The sequence below is a fragment of the Marmota marmota genome, unplaced genomic scaffold, assembly GCF_001458135.2.
Source record: "Marmota marmota marmota unplaced genomic scaffold, marMar, whole genome shotgun sequence".
Lineage (NCBI taxonomy): Eukaryota > Metazoa > Chordata > Mammalia > Rodentia > Sciuridae > Marmota > Marmota marmota.
Genome location: NW_026000082.1, coordinates 26,384,539 through 26,410,911, shown reverse-complemented (window position 1 = coordinate 26,410,911; position 26,373 = coordinate 26,384,539). Strand labels below are relative to the sequence as shown.

Genomic DNA, 26,373 nt, shown 5'->3' with positions numbered 1-26,373 from the left:
CGTACCCAGTGTCTTGAGGAATTATAAGTCCACTCAAGTGACCTGCCTGTGCTGCCATCTTCATGGGAAAGAACTCCATTCCCTGAGATCTGTGGTCCCATGACTCATGACAGCAAAGCATGCATGTCCTAAATGGGTCCACTTAATGAGGGACAAAAGTTGCCAGAGCTTTTTCCTCATATCTTAAAGTACGGCCAGGTATACCAAACATCCTTGAAACACGCTACAGCTCTATGAGCTTCCACACACGCTGTTGCCTGGCAGTTCAAAGGAAATACCACTCTGCAGATCCCAGATCCCATTTCAGCACAGCCAGAGGCACACTCTGGAGGAACTCAGAGCTGACTCAAGTGTTTGGAGAGGTCAATGGACTTGACGATGGAACTCAGTAGGGCTGAGGGCTTTATTTTCACCGGCACCAGTGAATGGCTGCATCTGTCAAGCCTCAGAATACGTGCACTGTGTCCTTAGAAATGCCAAGTGGGCATGAAGAAAATGACTACAATTTCTAATTGTATATTTTTGTATAATATAATTTAATAAACATTTTTTTTACATGTTACTGCTTATGTCTGAATCTTTTGTGTCTGTGTTTTTGTCCCTCGGAGTCATTGGTCTTCTTTTTGTTCCTGTTCCTATTTTTCACGTTGTGTGTTTCATAGTAGCGCACACCAACTTTTCTGGATTGCTGCTGCCGTGCTGCTCGCCTTCGCTGCAAAAAAAAAAAAGAAAAAAGAAAAACCCAATCAAGCGCTGAAAGTCATAAAACAGGAGCCTGTCTCTCACCACTCCACCTCCCTTGCAACTAGTGAAACAGGGCTAAAGAGAGGTCCCCCCCACAGACCTGTTGACCCCTTCCTGATTCACATTTGGTCCAGCCCCCAACCCCACCTCTGTTGCTTGAATCCTTTGTGGCATTCCTGAAAATCTGTTCTCCCTGGAGGGCTTGCTCCAGCTCCACAGAGCACGGTCACAAAGCTGTTCTCATGGAGGTCAGTGATCTGCCTGCCTAGCCAGTTCTGTTCCTCGGGTCATCTCCCAGGGACCACACAAAACCACCAATTCTTCCAAAAGGTAGGTCACAAAGTAGAAGACAGTACCCAGGAACAAATTCCATGGACTTATGACATCTGTCCAGTTGGCCACCTCTTGACCCTATTTAAGTGACTTCAACCAGATAGCTGAGGACTGGGGTTCCTAGGATTCAGCTCTAGACCCACATTTGTTTCAGAAAGTGCATCCTGAGAACTGCACTTCTCCCTACTTTCTACACCTGGGTCTTGGGAACTAAAGTACTTACTTCCTTAGATGTAAGTGTCCTTGGAGTTTTACTTGAACGTTCTTCTTCCCTCTGAGCCTTCCGCTTCCTTCCCTTTTTAGTAGGTGCTGGATCTAAATGATACATAAAACACACATGGAGAAAAAAAAAAAAAAAGGAATTTTCTATTCAAAGTTTGCCCTTGAATTCCACGGTGGAGAGGAGGAAGGTGGCCAGTGGATGGGGCAGGTGAGCACAGCATACAGTAAAGCAGGACGAGGCAGGGTGGGGAGGGTGCCAGGTCAGGTCAGACCCCACAGACTATAGCAGGGTTTGCTTTCGTGTCACATAAACACTCCTGATATGGAAACTGTCAGTCAAAAGGGGTCAAGAACAAATTCATATAATGTCCCTGCTCCAATTTGTCTGTGGACCCACCCTTAGATTCTTAGACTAACACTGTACCCTTCTTAGGAAGATGATTCCTGAATTGCCAAGTTAATCCTGACAAAGTGAACAATGAGAAGCAGATAACCCAATTTGTATGATTAATACTATGGAGAACCAGGGCATGTGCCAGATAGGGTAAGTATCTGTGTGGATGCCAGTAGAGGTCACCTGGAAGTTCAACTTAGGTTCCCAAAATTCTAAAGATGCAAATCACATTTAAATGATTTAAATAATGTATCTTCACCTATATCATTTTCTTCTTTAGATGATTTTCTCTGTTCTTCAGGTTTGGCGAAAACCATTTCACTTAACCCCTTGGATATTCTGAAACAGAAAAGCAAAGTAATGAAGCGGCCCAACATTCTCTTCAGTCACCCGCAGCAGGGTGCCTTGGAGACCTGCAACAACCTCTAAAATAAAGAAACTCCCCTCCTGTTTGCACAGTTAACACCAGGGGGAAAAAGTTGGTAGAGTCCCTTGGGCATTTCTAAGATACTGGATAACTAATTTTCTCATGCTTCAGGGAGCTAAATGTGACAAGATTCATACAATTTCTTCTTAAAATCTGCGATGACTGCCACCCACACCCAAGTACTGCCAGGACAGGGGTGGGTAGGCTCAGTGGTAGATCATTTGCCTAGTGCACTCAAGGCCTCGAGTTCCACCCCTAGCACTAAAAACAAAAACACCCTTTCCCATACTTGTGGCAAGTTTTGGGGAAAAGAACAAATGCAATTCATTTAACGGTGAAAATATTACCTGACGGCTGAAAACTTTTTAGCCTTGGCTTTGTTTAAAAACTTCTGGTATTTTGCGATCTTCTCATCCAGGGCTTTAATGACTGCTTGGGTGTCACTTTGCCCTGGCTCTTCCAGGGACTCCTGGTAAGACTCGGCCTCGTCTTCCTCCCCTGGCTGCTCCTCTTCTTCCTCCTCCTCAGCAGACAAGCTCTCCAGCTCTTCTTCAATATCTGACACCTCCACAGGAACCAGGTCATCCCCAGAAAACTGGGGCACTACATTGATTTTGCCAAAGTTCTGGCGAACCCGTGTGAGGATCTGCTGCATCTCTGAGCTGGCATTGCAGGAATTGTCCTCTTCTTTTTTTCCCTCAATGACGGATTCTGACCCTTTACCTACAGTTTCTGTGGTTTCCTCTTCTGGGTTGTTCTGGGTTGTTTCTGTGGCAATTTCCAAAGATGAGGGTGGTGGAAGCTATTGAGGCCAAGAAGGAGCAGAAGCAGGGAGAGAAACAGAATCAGAAAAGGAAGCAAATGCCTGAGCTCACACCTTGCTCTTGAATGAGCAGCCAACATCTTAGAACCAAGAGAAGTACGGAAAGTATCTACATTTGAGTCACATCCTTCATCTATTCTAAGCCAATATATGTCAGACCCAGAAACAAAGGATCAAAGGAACTGATATGCACTTCTAAAAGATGCACCCATTTTAACAGTACTGAACCAGGGAAAACCAATCGATCATTTAGTACAGACAGGTAATTTCCCTAGATGTTCCTGGAGAGTACCGGGATGAACATGGAGCTACTGAGATAAGCACATGCCACCATATGAAGATGAAACAAGAGCTGAACAGTGAGCAGGATCAGGAGAGGTCTTAAAAGGAGGAGGAGGCGTCTTAAAAGAAGAAAGTCCAAGAATGCTGGAATAACTGGATTTTTTTTACAGAGCTCAAATGATTTCCCAAAGAAGAGCAGGTATGTAGGGCTGAGGAAGTAGCCTGGTGGTGGAGTGTTTGCCTAGCATGCACCAAGTACTAGGCTCAATCTCTAGCTCCCCCCCCCCCCCCAAAAAAAAAAAAANAAAAACAAACAAAACCAAAAAACCTCCCCCCCCCCCCCGCCAAAAAAAAAAAGAACCAGTGGCAAAGCAATAAATATGTCAGGAATCCATAAAATCCAGGAGAATTGTCCATTTTTCTATTGAGGCAATTTTTAGCTTTCAAGTTCAAGAGGTTTCTGCGTCACCAATGGAGAAAAAGAAAGGAAAGAATCACAGCGTAGGAGAACGTAATAGTTTTGGGGGCTGGGTTAGATATGGAACCCACGACCTTCTGCATGCTAGACAAGTACTCTACCACTGAGCTACACCCCCAGCCCCAGCAGGATAGTTCTTAAGAATTATGTGAACTCATTACCTAAACTTGATGACTAGAAAGGAAAGAAGGACTGAGATAAGTCCAGTGTTTCCACACAGGCTCACAAGCACACAGACTTCCAGCTGGTTTAGACCCAGCCTCCTGCCCCTCCAACTCTCCAGTACTCTGCGCAGGCCACGGACACCCCATCTGAGGTGCTCTGGCTGTGCCGCTCCCCTTGCCTGGAATGTTCTCCTCCCAAGACACCCGAAAGGCTCCAAATCTGAAGTTCATTGCTAGAAAGCCGCTTCTCAGAAGCCCTTCCCAAGCTCCCCACTCACAAGAGAACTTCTCTGCCTGCCTCAACACCTTACCCTGATTGAGTTTTCTTCATAGCACGTGACACTTCTTGATACATTTTTTATGTATGTATTTAGGGAGACAGATAACATTTAGTTTTTGCCCCAGAGGCTCCTAAAAATCTTGGGATTTCCTGAGGGCCAAGGGTCTCTTTTGCTATTCATAAGCCCCTCTCCATCACACCTGCATTTAAGTTAATATGATGACTTATGATGGGATTCCCAGGTAGCTTCAGAATGGAGGCTGGTCTCCAGAAAGACAAAGGCAAGACCTTCAGCCCCACCCCAACCTCTGGGGAAGGAGGGGGAGCTGGAGCCCAATCACCAATGGCCACTGACTTGATCAAGGTGTCTGTGTAATGAAGCCCCATAACCATTCTTCCCTGATGGGGCTCAAGGGCTTCCAGGGTGACATGCCTGTAGGCCGTGAAAGCACCCGGAAGCTCCCTGCTCTTCCACCCATGCTCCAGGCATCTCTTTCACTTTGCTGTCCCTTACTTACCTCTATCATCTGTAATAAACTGGTAATCATAAAGCAAGCACCTTCCTAAACTGTTTTGTTCCAGAAAATTATCAAATCTTAGAACCCCTAAATGTGCGATCAGTAGGGCCTAAGTGGGAGTTGTCTGGGAATCCCACTGGCAGCTGAAGTGAGAGCAACCTTGTGGGACAGAGCTCTCAACCCGTGGGGTCCACACTAATTCCAAGAGTTAGTATAAGAATCCTATGAAGGGGCTGGGGATGTGGCTCAAGCGGTAGCGCGCTCGCCTGGCATGCGTGCGGCCCGGGTTCGATCCTCAGCACCACATACAAACAAAGATGTTGTGTCTGCCGAGAACTGAAAAATACATATTAAAAAAAAATTCTCTCTCTCTCTCTCCCCTCTTTCTTTAAAAAAAAAAAAAAAAAAGAATCCTATGAAATTGTTGGACACACAGCTGGTGTTAGAGAACTGCAGAATTGGTGTGGGGAAATGACACATATCTGGGGTCACGCATAAGCACACAGAGGAATATCAGGGCCCTGCCCACTAATCACTGCAGCATCTCCAGTACCCTGAGGGCTCGGGCCACAGCAGATCCTCCACACATGGTGCTGAGAGAATGTCTCAACAAAAGAATGACCTAATGAACAACAAAAAGGGAGAGGAGCTATTCTGCACAGAATTTGGGTATGTATGTAGTAGGGGAGAGAAGAAGGAAAATTCATCAATATCACTTCAGATATTTTAAGTTTAAAAATTTTGGGAAAATGTTCCAACTGGTATTATCTAGCTACAACTACAACTCTGGAAATACTATCTTTAAGAGGAAACCAGAACTATAAGCACCCAAACAGAAGCAAAATTTGAAGTTACCACTTCAAGAGACTTGGTTGAGTTTTGAAACAGGCCCTAAAAAGAGCCTTGAACCTTGAGGCAGCTCACTGTCCAGGTAAGTCAGGGAACCAGGGAGTTTCCTGACCCAGGTCAGAGGCTCCAAATCTAAGACTTCTTTCCGTAAGCATCACCTCTACATGATGAACTGTGAGCAGGACCAGGAGAGACAGGGGCACATAACACCCAGCCACATCCCCAGCTCTTTCTTTCTTTCTATCTATCTATCTATCTATCTATCTATCTATCTACTTATTTAGGTGCTGGGGACTGAACTCAGGGGCACCACTACCCCAGCTCTTTTTTGATTTTTATTTAGAAACAGGGTCTCGCTGAATTGCTAAGACTGGCTTTGAACTTGTGATCCTCCTGCCTTAGCCTCCTGAGCTGCTGAGACTGCAGGAGTGGGCCATCACACCTGGTTCATTCTATATTTTGAGATAGGCTCTTGCTAAGTTGCATAGGACCTCACTAAGTTGTTGAGGCTAGCCTCCAATTCGTAATTTCTCTTCCTCAAACCTCCCAAATTGCTAGGATTACAGGTGTACATGATGCACTTGGCACATGGTTGGTTCTAACAAATGTTTGTTAAACAAATGAATCTTAGCAGTGCCTCCATTCCTCATACAGAAGAAAAGACAGAGGTACCAGAAGATCCCTTACATTTAATGAGCCTTCTTTCCTAAGGCCCTGTAAGCTGGTATTTAAGCTTGGTCTCCTATTTTATTTTTGCTTATTAGTCTCTGACACCACTCTCAAAAAGTAATGGCGGGGAAGGGCGGGGGTGGTGGTGGCTGGGGCTGTAGCTCAATGGTAGAGCACTTGCCTAGCATATGAGGCATGGGGTTTGATCCTCAGCACCACATAAAAATGCCTAAATAAAATAAAGGTATTATGTTCATCTACAACTAATTTTTTTTTTTTTAATAAATATAGTCATGGGCCCAGCACAGTGATGCATGCCTATAATCACAGCAACTGGGAAGGCTGAAGCAGGAGGACCACAAGTTAGAGGCCAGCCTCAGCAACTTAGTCAGACCCTGTCTCAAATAAATACATAAACAAACAAACAAACAAATAAATGTTATGGTAGTGGCACTCTGGAATGAGACACTGCAGCTGAGATATCTACCACAAAGAAAGATGCTTTACTGAGGGAGGCAACCAGAAGTTACACCACATCGGAGTAGACAATCACGCTTTCCAAGAGTTGGGTCCACCATATTCTTACCTGGGGATCAGCTGGTGGCTCTGCATTGGGTGGCTTGACGAAGAAAGGAATCCGGCCCCTCTGCCAGTCATTGAGAACCATCTTACCCACAGTCCGCAAGTCAGGCTCTCCACCCTGAAATGTTAGGAAAGATTCCCAATTAAATTCAAAGAACAAAGCCACCTCCAATTTGGGGGCACTTCAGCTGTCGCAGCTGTTCACCATCACTTTTTGGTAAGTTTCACACCGTTCACACAATGCACACAGAACAGTTCCACACTAAACACACGCACGCCTGTAGTGTATACCAGCCCAAATTCTCTCAGACCCTGGATCACCTTTAGTAACTTCCCAGTGCGAAAAGCGAGCTTCCCAAGAAAGTCCTCAGCGTTCTCCCAGGAATCAATCTTGTATGTCTTGCTGATATATTCTGGCTTTGCCCGCTCAAGGACAGCACCAATGTGGTCTTCAGGAGTCTTAATTTTTTCAACTTGAACCTACATGTGCATAGAAATCTCTTGCTTGTAAAGAGGTAGGGAAGTTTCTGGTGTTCTTCATAACATGAAATCTGTTTCAGTATCACAGGGCCAGAGGACTTGGCAGGAGCCTCTGAGATGGCTGCATATGGCTGGCAGCAGGAAGCATCACTGAAACTACCTGAGCCATGGAGCCCAGAATTCAACTTTTCTACCAGTTCACCAAAACTGTGTGGCTTCCACAAGCAGTTTGACCATGGAATGCTTCCTGCTACCCATTTGCAGAAATAGTTAACAGCCTGCCAATCCCAGAACTCGAAAAGAATGGAATTGTTTTAAGAATGGAAGGGAAGAATGTACACAGGATGCATGGTTAAGGTCAAGGGGAGCCTTCAGAGTTTTTGATTGTATTCAGAAACAAGTGAGGAAATGACTGGGCTCCAAAATGACTCAACCCATAAACCCTCTAAGATGAATTATCACTGAACATAAATAGGCCCTGCTTCCCTTTGGATCCTGTGTGTAAACTACAAACTCTGCTACAGATGATACTGACCAGATATGCTCATGGTTTCACTAACTCCTCAAGCAGGCTGAAGTGGAGAGAGAGGCTGCCCTGTGCAGCATCATGTGCCTGAAGTTTGGTTGGACAGGCTGACCCCAAACTGCCTTGTGAATGGGAAGAAAGCAAAGGTTTCCAGTGTTCCCTAAGAAACTTCCCAAAAGACAACAGAGGCTTTGGGACCAAATTACTCACAACTCCTTTCAGCACAATGTCTGTTTCCGAGTCCTCAGAGGGGTAAACCACACCTGGACAGTCAATCAGGAATATGCGCCGCATCAAGGTGATGTACTGCCAGACCTGCAGTCGAAAGCAGAGACACCCCTCAGTCAAATGCTCAGAGCTACACTTCACACAATTGCATGGCTGCTGCAGTAGAAGCGCAGAGTGAAGGGAGGAGTCAAAGCAAAGCAACCTGCAGGATAATCCAGTGCTTTTCTCCTGTTTGTGCCACACCCACAACACTTCCACCAAGGACCCAGGTTTCATCAGCTAAGAGTGCAAAAATTATGCAGAGACAGGATTTTCATTTAGCATCATACAGAAACACCCAGTGAACCATTCTCTGGGCTTAAAGTGGTCTGGAAGCAGAGTACTGTTTGTCTCTTTACCTCTAAATCAAACCATGCTATTCCCCAAACACTCTGTTCCCTGGCCCCCCAACTCTCGGATTCTACCAGAAGGTGGAGTTTTCTTTTTTTTGTGGTGTGTGTTACTGAGGACTGAACCCAGAGATGCTCTACTACCAAGCTACATTCCACCATTTTGTTGATGTTGTTGTTTGTATCAGGGACTGAACCCAGGGGTTCTCAACCACTGAGCCACATCCCCAGTTCTTTTATTTTTGAGACACGGTCTCCCTAAGTTGCTTAGGGCCTCATTATATAGCTGAGACTAACCACAAACGTACAATCCTCCTGCCTCAGCCTCCAGAGTCGCTAAGATTAAAGGTTTGCACCACCATGCCTGGCTTTATTTTTGAGACAATTATCTTGCTAGACTGTGGAGTCTGGCCTCAAGTTTGTGATCTTCCTGGCTCAGCCTCCCAAGTTGCTATGGTTATGAGTATGTGCCACCATGCTCAGCCAGGAATTCTTAACCCCAGCGGCTCGGGAGGCTGACAGAAAAAATCACTAATTCAAAGCCAGCCTCAGTAATGGCAAGGTGCTAAGAAACTCAGTAAGACTGTGTTTCTAAATAAAATAAAAAATAGGGCTGGGGATGTGGCTCAGTGATTGGGTATATCTGAGTTCACTCCCCAGTATCCCCCCCCCAAAAAAGTAAAAGGCTGGTATGACAATTTGAAATAGGCTTAAATATAAATGGCCTTAACTAAATTACACCAAAGCTACACACAGTGGCATAAGAAGAATGCTCAAGTCTTACTGAAATGGAAAACAAAACAAAGAACAACCAAAAAAAAGCCCTGGTACATTCAAAATTAGTATATGGAGATCTAAACTGCCAACAGTGGTTTTATCCAAGCAAAGCAGATGGGGCTGGTGGTGTGGCTCAGTGGCCGCATGCTTGCCTAGCATGTGCAGGGCCCTGGGTTTGATCCCCAGAAGAAAAGAAAAAGTGAAAGGGGGAGAGACAGAAATCCCTATGTCTGAAACAATCACCCATGACAGAAATAAAATACGCGGAAGTCAAGTCCCAAGTCAGACGTACCTTGGTTTCACCTGCAATGGGGGCCACGTTACAAACTTTCTTGGAGCGCAGCGTGTTTATCACAGAGCTCTTGCCAACATTTGGGTAGCCGATGAACCCCACGCTGATCTGTTTCTTATCAGTGTGCAACTGTGCAAAAAGGGAATACACACCACATCTGTTCAGTCATGAATATCCCTTAAGATAAACTGCTAATCTGCTGATCTGAAGGGTATAGCACAAACCTGTTGGTACGTGATTGGAAGCCTAGACACATACCAGCTACACAGCTTCAGTGAGCTGCACACAAACATTGATTAATAAATCAGAGGCAAGTCATTTCCTCGGTATCCACATGAAATTACCCTTGAATGTTTTAAGGTTAACAATGTGTAGGTCAAGAAAAAATTCATAAAAATTGAATGATAATTTCAAGGAATAACAAAAAGTCCTGAAATTAAATGTTGGGTACCTTTGAGAAGAGGACTAAAAGCCAAAGGCCTGGCTCTGGCAAGTGGCCAAACCCCTTGTTCCCCACCCTCACTCAGCACAAGCACATGGCTTCTCTATTCCCCAAGAAGTCCAGGTCCTCAGGAAATCCTGATTTTTGAGACCCTGCATGTCTGAAAATGTTTTATTTTCTAACCTGAAATGGATCCTTTTAAATATACCAGCAGCAAATGGCTGTTTCCCAAATCATACACTCAAAGCCTAAGTATCAAACAGTGAGACCTTGTTCCTATTCCCAGAGAGAGCTCAAGACCCAGCAGCTGTACTAGGGATTGATACAGAGGTGTTCTATCACTGAGTTATATCCCCAGCCCTTTTTAAACTTTTTTTTTTTTTAATTTTGAGGCAGAGTCTTATTAAGTTGCTCAGTTTGGCCTTGAACTTGGGATTTTCTTGCCTGAACCTGCCAAGTTTCTGGGATCTCAGGTGTTCCCCACCACATTCAGCTGGCAGCCAGGTTTATATACCTGCCAGGGCTGGAAATTAGAAGATTGTTTTAGAGATACTCACACCATAAGAAAAAAAGACCTATCAACAGTGACATCTGTTTTACAACAAAATATCTGGGTCACTATCTAATCACCCCATAATGAAATCTATCAGTCAATGAGCCACTATGCCAAAAATTTTTTTAAAAATCATTTTTTGGTGCCTTATTCCTTTATTCAGATGGGATCTTTCTATTTTATCAGGGCAATCTTAAATTCCAAGGCTTAGGCCATCCTCCTGCCTCGGCTCTTGAGCAGCTGGGATTAAAGGCTCATACCAGCACACCAGAAAAGTATTCTGAAATATGGAGAATAACCATTTGAAACATGACTAGCAGAAAAGACAGTAAAACAAAGAAACTTGGAGCCAACAAAGTCAATGTTGGGAATAAGGAAAACTTGAAAACACCACTATCATTAACATTCTCAGAGAGACAGAGAGGATATTATAGATGTAAAGTGATGTATAAGATGTACAAGACAAGAAAACTGAGCAAAATAATTAAGTACTAAAATCAAGAAAAGTTATGAAAATTCAAGAATTAAGCCAAGAGGTAAAAATCAAATTCCTGAATGAGAAAAAGATGATGGATAGTGAAAAGGAAATTTCAAAGAAACAGACAATACCAGGCTGGATGTCCCATGGAATGCCTTGCTCACTCCACAATAAAAGACCCAGCTTCAGACACAATACTGTGAAATTCCAAAAGAGAAATTTTCTAAAAAGATCACAGCCACAAAGGATTAGGAGACAGAATGGCCTCTGACTTCTCAATGTCAACACGGGAAGCCAGAAGGCAATGCAGTGATGCCGCAACAGTGTGACAGAAGAACAGGGACAGAATGACAGGTCTCTCAAAGTTTCCCTTTAAAGACGGGCACAATGGGCTGGGGATGTGGCTCAAGTGGTAGCGCGCTCGCCTGGCATGCGTGTGGCCCGGGTTCGATCCTCAGCACCACATACAAACAAAGATGTTGTGTCTGCCGAAAACTAAAAAATAAATATTAAAAAATTCTCTCTCTCTCTCTTAAAAAAAAAAAAAGATGGGCACAATGGCACACTCCTATAATCACAACCGTTCAGGAGGTGGAAGCAAGAGGATCACAAGTTCAAGGGCACCCTGAGCAACTTAGCAAGACACTGTCTCAAAGTAAAAAAACAAAACAAAACAGTTCTTGTGAAGCACCCCTTCTCAGGTAACTTTTAGAAAATAAATTCTCAGGTAACTTTATTCTTTGAAATGTTCTTTCAAGTCTAATGGTTTTAATGCTTTGTCTTTTGTCTCATAACCACAAGTAATAAATTCCTTCAGGAGGGTACAGCTGCATATGCCTATAATCCTAGTGACTCAGGAGGCAGAGGCAGAAGGATCACAAGTTCGCCTTAGCAAATCAGCAAGACCCTGTCTCCAAATAAAACATAAAAAATCAGGCTGGGGATGTGGCTCAGCACCTCCTGGCTTCAATCTCCAGTATCCCCCCTACCCACATCAAAAAAACAAACAACAACAAAAAAAACACCATAAAACAAAAACAGAAGGAGTAAATTGGACAAGAATAAAAGTGATCCAACATAGGAAAGAGCCCTGGGAATGAAGATAGTGAAAGGAAATCCCAGGAAGACCGCACCAGGCCTAGGAAGAGTCAGTTCCTGTCAACTGGAGGGAGGACCAAGGGCTGGCCACCAAGGCAGATCCTGTTACACGTGGACACATTCCCACTCTACCAGAGCATCTCTGGACTATTAGTAATAGACACAAACATAAAAAGAACAAATTAACACCAGAGAAAAACAAAGGTTTTCATCAGAAAGGAATTCTAATCCTATCACAGAGTGACTCAGCTATACTAGTGTTTCACACAAACATAACAACATAAACACTGATTGAATAATGATGTGGTCCAACACTGTCCAATTCTATAGGGAAAGCAGGAGAAGGAAAGTACGTGTGGAGGGAAGGTGACTGTAAGAAATCTAATTACTACTGGAAGTGTGGCTCGGTGTTATAGTCATATGCTTAGCATGCATAAGGCCTTGGGTTCAACCCTCAGAATGTACACAAACACACACATACATCTAATCCTCACTTTGCAGAGTAGGAAATTAAAAGTATCTTAAACAAGGAAGAGAATTAAGGAAGTTCAAAAGATCAAATGATAGGCATGTGTTAACAACATGAAGAAAAATACCAGAAATGATGGCCAAGAGTACTTGGAAGTGTTTCCTTCTGGGAAGAGGGAAAGGGTGGCACAGGTGACATGTGTTTTTCGTTAGAAGACAGGTAGAATTAATCAAAAACACACACACAATTACAGATAAGAGCATGAAGATAAGTTTTGAGACATCTGAGAGAGTGATCTGGTCCCAGGGCATCCATGACAACTGGCATCTGAGGCTTGAATGTGGGCAGCGCCCTCTCTAGGCCAAAGGATGATACATAGGCCAGGAGGGAGGAAGAAGCAAGGTAGGCCTTGCAAAACCAAAGAAAGAGAGGACAGCAACCCATCATTTCTAAAGGGAAAGAAGAAAATACACTGGTAAATTGGAGCTTGTTTATTTATAACATGTGGACACACAGAGTGCAGGGAAGACATCCACCGGACCAGAATGTGGCAGAAAGGGAATCTAGGAGTGGGGCAAAGGTGGAGTGAGAAAACACCTCAGGATCCCTCATACTTCACAGGCTCTATGCATTTTTACATCTCTAGAATACATGGAGGGAAGTGAGGCTGGCAACTTTTGATGCACAGTGGCAAGTGATCTGCACACAAACTCCTAGCTACCAAACTCCTAGAACAACAGAGCAGGTCTTCATACCTTTCCAAACTGCCGAAGAAGCTGAATGAATGCTCCTTTGCCAAAGGGGTTGGTGAGACTTGCATGGAAGGCAAGGGTAGGATAGTCCTGAGAGAGGACAGCAACCCATCGTTTCTAAAAGGAAAGAAGAAAATACACTGGTAAATTGGAGCTTGTTTATTTATAACATGTGGAAGAATCGAAGCTTGAATTACAGTTTGAATTGTGTTTCAAATGCACTGTTGCCTAAGGGAAAATGCTAGTTATAATTCTTTGAAATGTTCTTTCAAGTCTAATTGTTTTAATGCTTTGTCTTTTGTCTCATAACCACAAAAACAATATTCCAAAAATGCCTTCATTGCTACTAAATGCAATTAATGGAACACAATGTGGAGCAGGCTAGTAGCTGTGGCAGCTGCTGCCTTCTGACAGGGCACACACTCGCCTGTCCTTGGGGCCCTGCAAGCTGTACCATTATAGATGACCAGAGAACAAAAGGAGTTGCTGCTACCCACCATTGGTGAAGCTCACTTTGGTTGTTTCAGTAAGAACACTCCAAAAACTACTAACGTGCTCAAGAGTGCAATACCTGAATGTCTTAATGCCTAGAAGCCATGAAACTGATGTGTTAACAGATAACTCAAAGTGTACAAGAGCTGAGTGGCCTTGAGAGTCTTGTGTTTTATCAGTAGCTGTACTTACTGTGGCCCAAGTTGGAACAAGGTCACATTTATTGAGCACAAAAATGAGATGTTTCCAGGGTTTTTCCTTTTTTAAGTAAGCCTCAATGTGAGGGGAACGGGTACCCATTGGATCTCTAGCATCAAGAACTTGAACAACAACATCTGATGAATCTATCACCTGTGAATTCAAGAGACAGAAATGGTTTGCAGAGAAAATTAAAGAGAGATGACATTTAAGGAAACTGAGGAAATAATATTTAGAGACAACCACAACTCAAGTCTGGTGAGAACAGATGCTAGCCAACCTCAATCTGACACTTGAATGTGGGCAAGTGATGAAAAAATTCAAGATTTTTCAACCTGTAACTATTTGAAACTTAACAAATTTCAAATAGGAAAGCCAACTTGGATAAGACCTATTTCATCTCATAACTACTAGAGATTATTAAACTTAATCTATCACTTCCGTAAGTTTCTAGTATTGTAAGTCTCGTGTATTTTTCTAGAAAACAAAATTATTTAATTTACCTGCCTTTATAGTCTCAGTTTCCTATTATGATGCTGTTTAATTATGAGACTATGCTTAAAGGTCTTTCTTCCTAGATTATTATTACACAGACTCAAAACACAACGAGTTAGGGGCTGTGGTTGTGGCTTAGTGGTAGAGCCTAGCACATGTGAGGCACTGGGTTCAATCCTCAGCACCACATAAAAATAAATAAAAGGTATTGTGTTTATATACAACTAAAACAAAATAAAACCAATACCTCAACCAGTTAAAAAGCATTGTTTGGATCAGGCTTTTTCCACCAACAAGCTCGTAGGGTATTAACCCTTTCCAGATAAGAGTTCTCAGCTATAAAACAAAACAGCTGGACTAATTTAAAACTTCTCATGTGGCTCTAACCATGTAAGATGAATCTAAATAAGAACACCATTTTGGTAGGAAATCTAAATATCAACAGGAAATATATGAATATATCAGGTAGCTTTTACTCTTTTAAAATGCAATCACCTACAGGCTGGGGTTATGGCTCCACGGAAGAGTACTTGCCTGGCATGTGTGAGGCACTGGGTTCAATTCCCAGCACCACATATAGACAAATTAATAAATTAAATAAAAGGTCCATTGATAACTAAAAAAACATTATTTAAAAAAAATGTGATCACTTACAACAAAGGCAGTATGTGCCTGGCTGCAACATCCTGGTTTCTTTGGGGGATAGAGGACAGAATGGGTCACAGAGTCTGTACTGTGACACAGCATTCCTATATCAAAATCTGTGCTCATGAGGACACAAATCACTCACTCATTTGTGAGAATATTAGAGTCTTACCTTGTAGAGCTCACCCCATATTCTTTTGGACTGTCCCTTTTTGTAGATCTCTTCTTGGGCTTCATTTCTAAACAAGAAAGCACTCCAAATGAGCAAAAGAAGCACTATCAAGACTAAAAGGATATTTTAGGGAAAAGTCAACATATCAGAGAAAATGGTTCAACATATCAGAGAAAATGGTATCAAAACCAGTAGAGATGGACTGAAAATAATTTTACAGAGAAATGTTTTTGTTTTCTTTTTTGCAGTACTGGGGATTGAACTGAAGGCCTTATACATGCCAAGCAAGCACTCTACCACTGAGCCACATCCCTAGTCTGCAAACTAAATTTTAAAGTTTTCTGTTTGTCTGTTTGTACTGGGGATTGAACCCAGGTACACTTAACCACTAATCCACATCTCCAGCCCTTTTTATATTTTATTTAGAGACAGGGTCTTGCTAAGTTGCTGAGGCTGGCTTTGAACTCAGCCTTTCAAGCGGCTGAGATTACAGGCATGTGCCACCATGGCCGACTCCCAGATTGAATTTTAAAACTAACCATACCCAAGTGTCCATCAATAGATGAGTGGATAAACAAAAACATCATAAACACATGAATGGAATATTATCTAGCTTTAAAGGGAAAGAAATTCTGGCACATGATACAACATGGATAAACCTTGAAGACATTAAGTGAAATAAGGCAGGCACAAAAGGACAAATACTGCATGATTCCACTTACAAGAGGCAGGTACGTAGGTGCGTCAAACACTTAAATGGTAGTTAACAGGGGCTTGGGCAGAAGGGAGCAGGAATTAGCACTAAAAGGACACATGGTTTCAGTGGGATGAAGTTTGGGAGGTGGGCAATGGTGATGATTGTATAATGTAAATGTACTTAAAGCTGTTGAACTGCGTACTTAGGATGGTAATTTTTTTTTTTATACCAAGAATTGAGTCCAGGGGCACTTTACCACTGAGCCACATCCCCAGACCTTTTATATCTTGAGACAGGGTCTCAGAGCCTTGCTAAGTTGCTGAAGCTGGCCTCAAACTTGTGATCCTTTTGCCTTAGCCTCCCAAGGTGACTGGGATTAAAAGCAGGTGACACCACTCCTAGCTTAAAATGGTAAATTTTAGGTATATTTCACTACAATAAAAAACTAACCAGCAAAAATGGCTGTAATGAGGCTCAATGTCAAAGAATCATGAAATATCCTTGGCAGGATCTAAATCACCATCTATACTCCATAGATACTATGTAAAGTAAGGACATTTTTTCGATAAATGACATTTTTTAGAATCTGTTCATTTACTAGTTTCAAAAACATTTACCCAAGGAAACAAAACAAAAATAGACTTGCCTTTCTCCATTACCTACTGTACATTTTGGAGGAGGAAAAAAATTCTAATCAGAAGAAGACATGAACCCAACTAGAAAGTTCAAATAATTCTTGTAAACGGACTTGCTACCTGTTTTTACTTGGCCTCAAAAGGCCTAACATTATCTCTAGGAGGTCCAAAGCTGGTGGGCTGACAGCAATGAAGTCACATTGCTGCTATCATTGGACAATGCCTCTTCACATTTAGAGCAAAACCTCCCTCTTGTTCGAGAGACTTGTGGGGGAAAGTGGAGCCCTGCAGTGTAAACCTCTCAAGAGAAGCTAAACTAGAAAATGTGGCAGCAGCCCATCGAAAAACATGCACACATTTAACACTATAATGTGCCCAGTAGGATTTATCTTGGGGGAATAATTAGGGATGAAGACGATTTAGCCACATTGATCATTCTCCCTCATGTTATTTACCATATGGTAGAACCATAAACCAGCACAAATGTCTAAGTCGGACTGGCCACAACAAAATACCGCTGATAATAAACATTACGTGTAGGTGATTGACATGGAAATATATTATTTTTTGCGGGGGAGGGGATTGTTACCAGGGATTAAACCTAGGAGAGCTTTACAACTGAGCTACATCCCCAACACTTTAAAAAAAATTTTTTTTTTGTACTGGGAATTGAACCCAGGAACACTTAACCACGGAGCCACATCTCCAGTCCTTTTTTGTATTCTAGAGACAGGATCTCACTGAGTTGCTCAGGGCTTCACTAAGTTGATAAGGCTGGCTTTGAATTCACGATCCTCCTGCCTCAGCTTTTGGAGCCACTGGTATTAGCACTGCAGGGCTCCATTTCCCTGTACAAGTTTCTCTAACTAGAGGGAGGTTTTGCCCTATTAATGTGAAGGGGCATTGTCCAGTGACAGCAGCGAGGTGACCGCATTGCTGTCAGCCACAAGCTTTGGACCCACTAGGGATAATGTCTGGCCTTTTGAGGCCAAGCAAAAACAGATATGTGCCACTGCACCCAGCCACTAATTTTATTTTTTAATATTGAGACAGGATATCTATCGCTAACTTGCTGAGGCTGGCTTGGTTTTGTTCTTATATTTTTGTTACCAGGGATTGAACCCAAGGGTGCTTAACCACTGAGCCACATCCCAGCACTTTTTATTTTGAGACAAGGTCTCACTGGGTTGCTTACAGCCTTGCTAAGTTGCCGAGGCTGGCTTCAAAGCTGTAATCCTCCTGCCCCAGCCTTCAGAGCTGCTAGGATTACAGGCATGCACCACCAGGCCCAGCAAAATATATTCTCAGTAACACAGGAAAACACAAATAAAAGGCAAGTTAAAATAGATGAAAGGTATTATATTTGTAAATAAAAAATGAGTATAAGGAAGACCTAAAAGGATATGTATCAGTGACTGATTCTGAACCTTCTTTGGGTTATGGATCCCCTACATGAATTTGATGAGAGTTATGAACTATTCCTCTCTTCAGCTCCAAAACAAAACTAAATGAAAACAAAACAACAAAATTCCACTACTTGGAGCTGGGGTCATGGCTCAGTGGTAGAGCACTTGCCTAGCATGTGTGAGGCACTGGGTTCCATTCTCAGCACTGCATATAAATAAATAAATGAATAAAATAAAGATCCATCAACTTTAAAAAAAATTCCACTACTTTATGTGGGTTCATAATTATCTATATTCTCTTCAGAGGATCACAGGCCACCATAAACACTCAGTGGTTAATTGTTGATAGTTAACGAAGTATTAACAATGCTTTTAATGAAGTAATGTGATTATGAATTATTTTCTTTTTGCTGCATTTTTCAACTTAACTGTATTTTCTAATTTGTCTATGATGGGATATACTACTATTATAATGATGAAGAAAATATCATTTATTTTTATTTGGGGGATGAAGAGATCTGTGACAATCAAGCCATCCTAAATAGTTTTCCGTCTGGACTGAATTCCACCAATATTTCTGGTCTAAGGAAACAGGAGAACTCTCTATATCAACACTTCATACAGGCAAAATAGGTAAAATATTTTGTTGCAGAGGAGCAAATGATGAGACTCATGCAAACTTTGACAGCGTACCTCACACCAGTATCCTCAGTTACCAAATCACGATCCTTGCCCTTGTCATAGCTGTCAGTGGACATTTCAGCATTTTCTACGAGAGACTGCATATCGCTTGCAAATAGGTTTGGCCGCTTCCTCTGAGACTTAGGGCCAAATGTAGTTTCAAAACTTTCAGTATCAAGAATGTGCACCTTTGAGTTCTAAAGGGAAAGGAGAATTAGAGATAAAACTAAGGAAAGCACTGAGGAAAAGCAAAAATTTTAAAACCGACCCGGTAAAGGTTTTCTGTCTTTATTTTTCCAGAGCTCAACCATATTGAAATCTAAGTGAACATGAATTTGGTCTAGTTTCAAATCAGAAATGCTTATTTAAATAGCACAAACACTTGTTCTATTCTGAAGTTCTGTGAGCTTCTTTGGAGGAACACAAAAGTAATGAATTAAAGAAAATATGAATAGTTGTGTTTAAGATTTGCCAAAACTCTGCTTTATTTCATTTATCATAAAGTTTAGTCAAATGTAATTAAGGCTACAATGATGAAAATTAACTTATCTTTTCTTATTTTTTTTTTGAGTTTTCAAATGAGTGCATAAAGTTTGCCAAATTCACAGATTTTGTCAAGGACAATCATACTCAAATTTGTGTTTTTTTTTTAAACCAACTGTAAATGCCAACCTTTTCTTGGAAGTTAAAGAAAAAAAATTTCTTTCATGGCGAAAAGGAATCGCTTGTTTTGTAAGATGCATTTTAGTTTCAGATAACATTTTCCCTAATTTAGGTAACATTTTTATTAAATGCACATGGAAAGTCTTTAGATGAAAAACATCTAGCAAAGTCCAAAATAATACTTTAGATGTGATAAAAGGAACTTGATACTAACTAGAACTTGATGTGCGGTAAAGGAGTTACAGGCATAGGAATTCTTGAAGCAGGATAAAAGTCAAAGATTGAGTTAGGATCTATCACGTAACAGAATGTTGAGAGCCAACAGAGAACCACCTTTAAAAAATAAAGTAAAATCACCCCCTTCCCCTTGATACAAACTCCAAACCTCAGGATGACAGAACAACTTTAACTGATCTCCCCTTCCAACCTTTAAAGATCTTTAAACTACTATCACTTGCTTGGATTCTCTAATCCACCTCTTAGTTTACTTGGTATCCTCAGGGAACATCCCCAAAACAGAAGAATCACATTTTGTATAGGAATTAGGTTCTAAAATCAAGTATGACCAAAACTATTCCCGAATATATCTTAGCTTAGAAAATACACTGTCCATAAGCCTACTACATTGTACATATTAAAATACACATGTAAAGTAAGTTGCATCATTTTTATTGTATTGCTACAGAAATACAGTTAATTCTTTTGGGTATAGGTAAATGAACACAGGGCACTTTATTACTAGCTACATCCCAGCCCTATTTTATTCTTAATTTTCTATTTTGAGACTGTGTCTTGCTACACTGCTAAGGATCCAGCTTTGTATGGATCCTTCATAACTGTATCCATTTCCTCTGTGATCCTCCTGCCTCAGCCTCCACATTAGCTGGGATTATTAGTGAGTAGCACCTCACCAAGCCAGAAATACAGTAATTCTAATACATATAAGCTGAATGTGCAAAAGTCAAAGTATACCTGATTTGACTAAAATGTGCAGAATGAGATTTCAAAGCAAACAGATATCACACTAAAATAAAATAGGTAAGGGCTTTCAAGGCAAAAGCAGAAAACCTACTGATTTAAGAATTTTCCTGTACCATAATCCAAGCTGAGTAGTCCAATTGCAGACCCTTCATCCTATGTATCAGATATTTAAGTACTGGATTTTAGGAGCACCGAGCAACTGGAACAAGCAACAAAGCAATAAATCTGTAATAGAACCTCTCTATTCTTCCCATAAACAGGATTCAATAGCTGGTTAGAAGATGGCTTTAGGGAGAACAGACAAAGAGAACAAGGGAAATGAGCAACTTGCCTGTGGTTCATGAATTGCACTCATGTGTTTCCCTGAAAGAAAACAGCCATTCCACTAATAGGTGCCATTCTTTTAGTCCATCATAAAACAAAACCTAATTGACAAAACCTGAGGCAATAACTAGGCCTTGGTTTTTATTTTGTTCTGCAAGTAAACACTTTTCTTTGAACTGCTTAATCCATGTATGCATGTCAATGTTTCCTCCCCTCCTTATACTGGAACTGAAGTGTATGTACTGGCTATGTTTCTGGGAATTATTATTCAATGCAAGCAAAAACATGCAAGCCAACATTAGGCGATGTCTGTGTTCCATGTGACACTCATCCCACTCTTGCCAGATTGTCCTTCCAACTCCAGCAATCAACAGCCAATCTGAATGGCACACCCCCCCGACCCCCCTCTGGCTGAAAAGCATTTCCAGGGGCCTCACAAAAGCAGAAAAGCAAGCAAGCAACACCAAAGGCCTCCTTCCAACTCGGTTCTAATCCTACATTTGCCCCCAGTCTGATGGAATTACCACTAAGACAAGTTTGCATACCGAAGAAAATGTTAAGGCTCACAGAGAAACCTAACAAAGGGTACATGACGGGCAGGACAGAGTAAGGACTAGAATTCAGGTCTTGCTCAAAGACCTGTTTTGATTCACTACATTACAGCATGTTCCTCACAAAACTTAAAGTGAGGACCCTAATGAAGATAAACAGAGAAGTCTCAGAAAGTTCAAAGTTTATTAAAGTCAAAGACAAACAGGTTAGACAGGTTGACTGCATGCAGTCTGCCTGAGAAATTCTATCACCAAAGATACCCTACATCTTACATGAGGCTGGATTCGGTCATGGAGAAGAGACATTGGTAACTTGCTTTGCTTCATGACAACTTTGTATGGATCCTTCATAACTGTATCCATTTCCTCTTGAAATTTTTGTAATGATGCTTGCTTAATCACACGTGTGTTTCCTGTTTTACAAATAAAGAATGTTGCCATTTAATAAATAACTTAGTTTTACTTCTATACCCACCTTCCCACCAATACAATGAAAGGCATGACACTAAGTTACTCTCCAAGCACCTAGACATCCAATCCCCACAGTTATTTTCAAACTTGAGAAAGGAGAGGAAACAACCAAGAAACTGCCTTTCCTGCATTCATACACCATGAATTAATCTACTACCCAGACATACAAGGGAATTTAACAGTTTTCCAAGCCCAATTTCCTAGCTGAATGAAACTGAAAAATAAACATCACCCTATGGGACTAAGATTTGAAAAATGTCCTACTTCCTCCTCATTCTGGCAAAGAAATCTGGAGCCAATCACAGCTCATCAATTGATGTAGACCAGGAACCTTGAAGCTCAGAAACGCAACAGTCGTAGTTACAATTTTTAGGGTTACGAATATTAATCATTAAATCCACCAAAGAGAATAAAATGAAGCCCTAAAACACACCCTGGAGAACACCTTAAGTGACAGATCCTGAAGAAAGTACTCAATTAAATAGCAGCAGCATAACAAATTCAAAATATCAAGGCACTGTTGACAGAAATGCATAAAAGACATTCCCTGCATGTTAGGCACTATTCCAAGCACTTTACATGTATTTATTAATTTAATTGCCACAACAGTTTTGTGAGTTGGTACTATTTTTATTTATTTATTTTTTTTTTTGCATTACTGGGGATTGAACCCAGAAGCACTTTACCACTAACGTATCTCCAGTCCCTTTTATTCTTAGTTTTGAGACAGGATCTCACTAAGTTGCCTAGGCTGGCCTCAAATTTGTGATCCTCTTACCTCAGCCTCCTGAGTTCTTGAGATTACAGGTTTATTCTCATTTTACATAAGAAATTAATAGACTTAACAATTTTACCCAAATTCATACAAATGGCAGAAGGTGATTCCAAACTCAGGCACTCTGGATCTACAGTCCCAGTACCCATGCTAAATGCTCCTCTACAGTCTTCTTTGACATTTCTTTTTTTTTTTTTTTCAGTACTGGGATTGAACCCTGGGCCTTGCACATGCTAGGCAAACACTCTAGCACTGGGCTACATCCCTCATCCCCTTTTTGACACTTTTTTGTTTTGCACTTCTAAAGGGGTATCCCAACAAAAAGTGTAAAAGATATTCAAAAGACATTGCCATCTGCCCCCAAGCAAGGAGTTCAAACACCAGGTAAATGATGACCATCACATATCTTACCAATGGCTATTGGAAAAGCTGAAAAGTCAAAAAGAAGAAGCCTCAATAGGAGATAATCTATTCTCTCCTGGAAGCACCAACAGATCCACTCTGGGAGTTAATGGCACAAACACATCTGCAAGGCCACCTTTCAAACAGTAATCTCTCTAGGCAACCAGAAATTAAAGGGTAAGAGTTCCAAGGTCTGTGAATGCTAGTCATTAAGGATTGTTTTTATCTGCTTAAGACGGTTCACTTACAATTAAGAATGATAAGCTCTCTTCAAAAAGAGACTTAAGAAATCCACCACTTTCCCCAGTACTTCTTCTATTACGGGTACTTTTTATCCCTTCTTCCTATAATTTTTGAGTTTCACTCACCAAAAGCTCCTTTTAGACACTTAAAATGCCTTTTAGATGTTTAAACATTCTAGTCTTTCCCATACAACATTCGTTCTGTTGCACAAAATAACAAGGGACAGTACTCACCAAACCATTTAATATTTGGCTCTACTCGTGCCACTGTGCCAGAAGCTACTGTTGACTGATACTGCAGAGGCTTAATCACTTTACCACGACTGTTCCTAAATTGAGGAAATAACAGATTCTGGTTTGACGACAGAAGAAAGGCAACAGCAAAGCTTGGTTTACAGAATACCCTTTCCATCAAAAGGACTTTTTTTTTCTTTTAAATGATCATGCAGTACAGATTTCAGTAAACAAAAAGTACTTCTATATTTGAAACAGATTGCCCAAAAGTCATTTAACCTCTTGCAACAGAGCACGTAATGATTTCTGCTAGATGAGTAACAATGCTATGTTTAAAAATCTGCTCACTGTTTGTTTGCTTTTTAAAAAAAAAAAATCACATATTTGAGTTTTTTGGTAATTATTTGAAGCCTGGTTTAAATGAATTTTAAGTAGAGGATGATTTATTCTGGAACTCAAAATTCTAAAACAAACTGCAAAGAGGTGACTAAGGCAGATTAAGTTCACTGATGTTTGTGTTTTAGACACATCTTTTAGAACAGATGAAGAATCTAATTACCAAACAAATTAAGACCAGCTAGCAAAATGCCACACTCAGCAAGTCCCTAGGGTGGAGGCTGCCTCAGCAGAACTGAGCTGGGATGAGTTTCCAAGTGCCACAATGTTGTGATCTAAAAAGTCTGGCACTGAAAAACAGTTTTTCTAGCAGTTTTAATAACTATATACTTTGATTTCTACCTGATGGATATTTAATTCTGAGATTTAACATGCCCTTCGTGGAGACCTGGGCTGTGAGGAGCAAGACACTTGTCACCTGTTGAAAGTACTATGAAACAATCACTATTTCACCATCCACTAACCATGCGTTTAGCCAAAAATGAATGACTTATTTTGACAACATATTACTCCTGTTTGGGGAAAGTGAGGGTGGGAACACCAAAGGCTTAACAGGTCTCAGCTACAAGTCAAGGGTACAAAGGAAAGGGGAAAGGATGGCAATACCCAGTCCTCACCTGCGCTCCTTTTGTCTATACATATTCAGGCGGCGGATGGTGGCACGGTCCCTCATGTTTTGGCCTCCTGCTCCCTGTACTCGATCTAGGAAGGGCAGAAGTAAACAGTACACTATTTGATAACCAATAAGGATGGTCACTGCTCAAACTGAACCATGTAGCTCACCCACACTGTACAAACTACACCACAAAATCTCTATTTTTTCCATATGTTGCTCCAATAAGCTATTACTTAAAGCTACATGGTATGAAAAAATGTATCCAATCTTTGATCTTCAATATGATTATATATGATAATAGCTAATATTTTAGCTTAGTTATGACAATGAACAATCCATATTACAGTCATTATCTCACTTAATCTATACAATAATCATATAGAGATACATTATGTCCATGCTGGCAGCTAAGAATTCAAGGCACAGACACTTTGCCTAAAGTCACAAAGCTATGAAGCAGCAGAGCCAGAACCAAATCAAAATCTGTGCTCTTACACTCAAGACGCCTATCTACGTCTTAGTTTAACCAATACTGGTGCCTGACACATGCAAGGCACCATGGACACTACAGTTTTAATATGGAATTGTTCTTAATGCTCCAGTTTCTTAACTTCCTAATTAAAAAGTTGTCAATTTTAGTCTAATTAAAATAAGTAGGAATCCTTCCTTCTACCCCAGAGAGAAAAAGAATGTCAAATAAACAAGGTAATACTAGCCTAGCTTCTCACCTAAGGAGCCCTTCAAGTCACCTGCTCTTGAAGTAAAAATGCAGTAAAAAACTGCCTGGCATCATAGGACTGGGGACTCTACTAAGAAGTGTGGCCACCATGACAAGCCACATCCTCTATTTTGGTTCAGTCTCTTCACCAAAAAAAAAATCATGACCTCTGACAGCCTTTTGGGGGCTAATATTCTCAGATTCCAGTCTACAAAAACAGGATTAATTTATCATCCATCCAGGAAAACATTCAACACATGCTGGGTGGACAAAAATTCTTAACCATATTTAAAAACAAAGTTTGACTAACTAAATCGGAATGAAAGGGACACCCGTACCCCCACCAACTTATCTTGTTCACCTTGTAGGTGAAACCTTGCCAAAATTTAGACTCATATCCAAAAAACACCTGGACTGAAATGACCATACTTATCTCTCTAGGGTTTCCTAGTCATTTTTACCGGCGAGGAAGAATGCACGGGCCCTTTCTCGTTTAAATGGTCAAAGCTAAGGTGGCAGGGGAGTGGAGTCACGTGTGAAAAGCCCACCGGGTCGGCCTAGGCCACCCTCAAACTATCTTTCTCTGCATCTCACAGCTGGCGAGGCCCCAAGGCTGCCAGAGGCCCGGGCTTCGCTGTCCTCAACCCCCACCGACTTTCAACCAGGTGACTGCAGTTCGGCCTGCCGGGCTAGCGAGCTGTCAAACCTCCCCGGTGTCCCCAACTGAGAAACCACCTCAAACGCTGGTTGGCTTCTCCCTTCTCATCCCCCAAAGCCACTGGGCTCGAGGTCACCCCAAGCGACGCCACTCAGGTGCCCTCCTTCCCCTCCGACCTCCCCCATGTCTCCTCCAAGCTCCCCCTCCGCGAGCCCCGCAGCCCGTACCCGGGTTTGTGCTGGCCTTGGAGGGGTTGATGGTGCTCTTTCCTTTGAACTTGGGTTTCACCATCTTGCCGACGGGACCGGGACGGTTCTGGCTGTCGATGGGTAAAGGAGCGCGGAACTCCCCAGTCCCGCCGAGAGAACGCGCGTGAACCACGCAGGACCACGAGCGCGAGGATACGTCACTTCCGCTCGCGCCACGCTCTTCCCCGGCGCGACTTCCTGCGAACGCGCGGCGCGCGCCTTCTCACTCCTGGCCCCGGCCCTGGCCCCGCCTCCGCTCCTGTCTTAGGCTTCGCGCTGCGTGGAGCGCCCGACCACTCCTGCCCCAGCAACCGCCAAGCTGCCCCGCCATAGCAACCTCCTAGTTACCCTAGGAATAAGGCACAGAGCTCCTAGTTGGGTCCACCCCCAAATAAAGAAGGCTCTTCTCATCCAGCGGGGTGGC

The 26,373-nt window shown here is 42.0% G+C and overlaps 1 protein-coding gene across 1 annotated transcript; it reads right to left on the bottom strand.

Annotated features, from left to right (window-relative positions):
* Positions 1-517: 517 nt before the first annotated feature.
* Positions 518-26,114, bottom strand: Gnl2 (G protein nucleolar 2). The gene is made up of 16 exons (XM_015485250.2): positions 25,929-26,114; positions 24,327-24,411; positions 23,314-23,408; positions 21,463-21,602; positions 18,683-18,867; positions 15,252-15,318; positions 13,934-14,092; positions 13,253-13,366; positions 9,458-9,586; positions 7,982-8,086; positions 7,087-7,245; positions 6,770-6,883; positions 2,468-2,922; positions 1,953-2,032; positions 1,301-1,392; positions 518-712 (listed from the first exon to the last, which is right to left on the bottom strand). Exons 1-16 carry the CDS (start codon positions 25,990-25,992, stop codon positions 560-562), a joined length of 2,196 nt encoding a protein of 731 aa, XP_015340736.1. The 5' UTR covers positions 25,993-26,114; the 3' UTR covers positions 518-559.
* Positions 26,115-26,373: the final 259 nt, after the last annotated feature.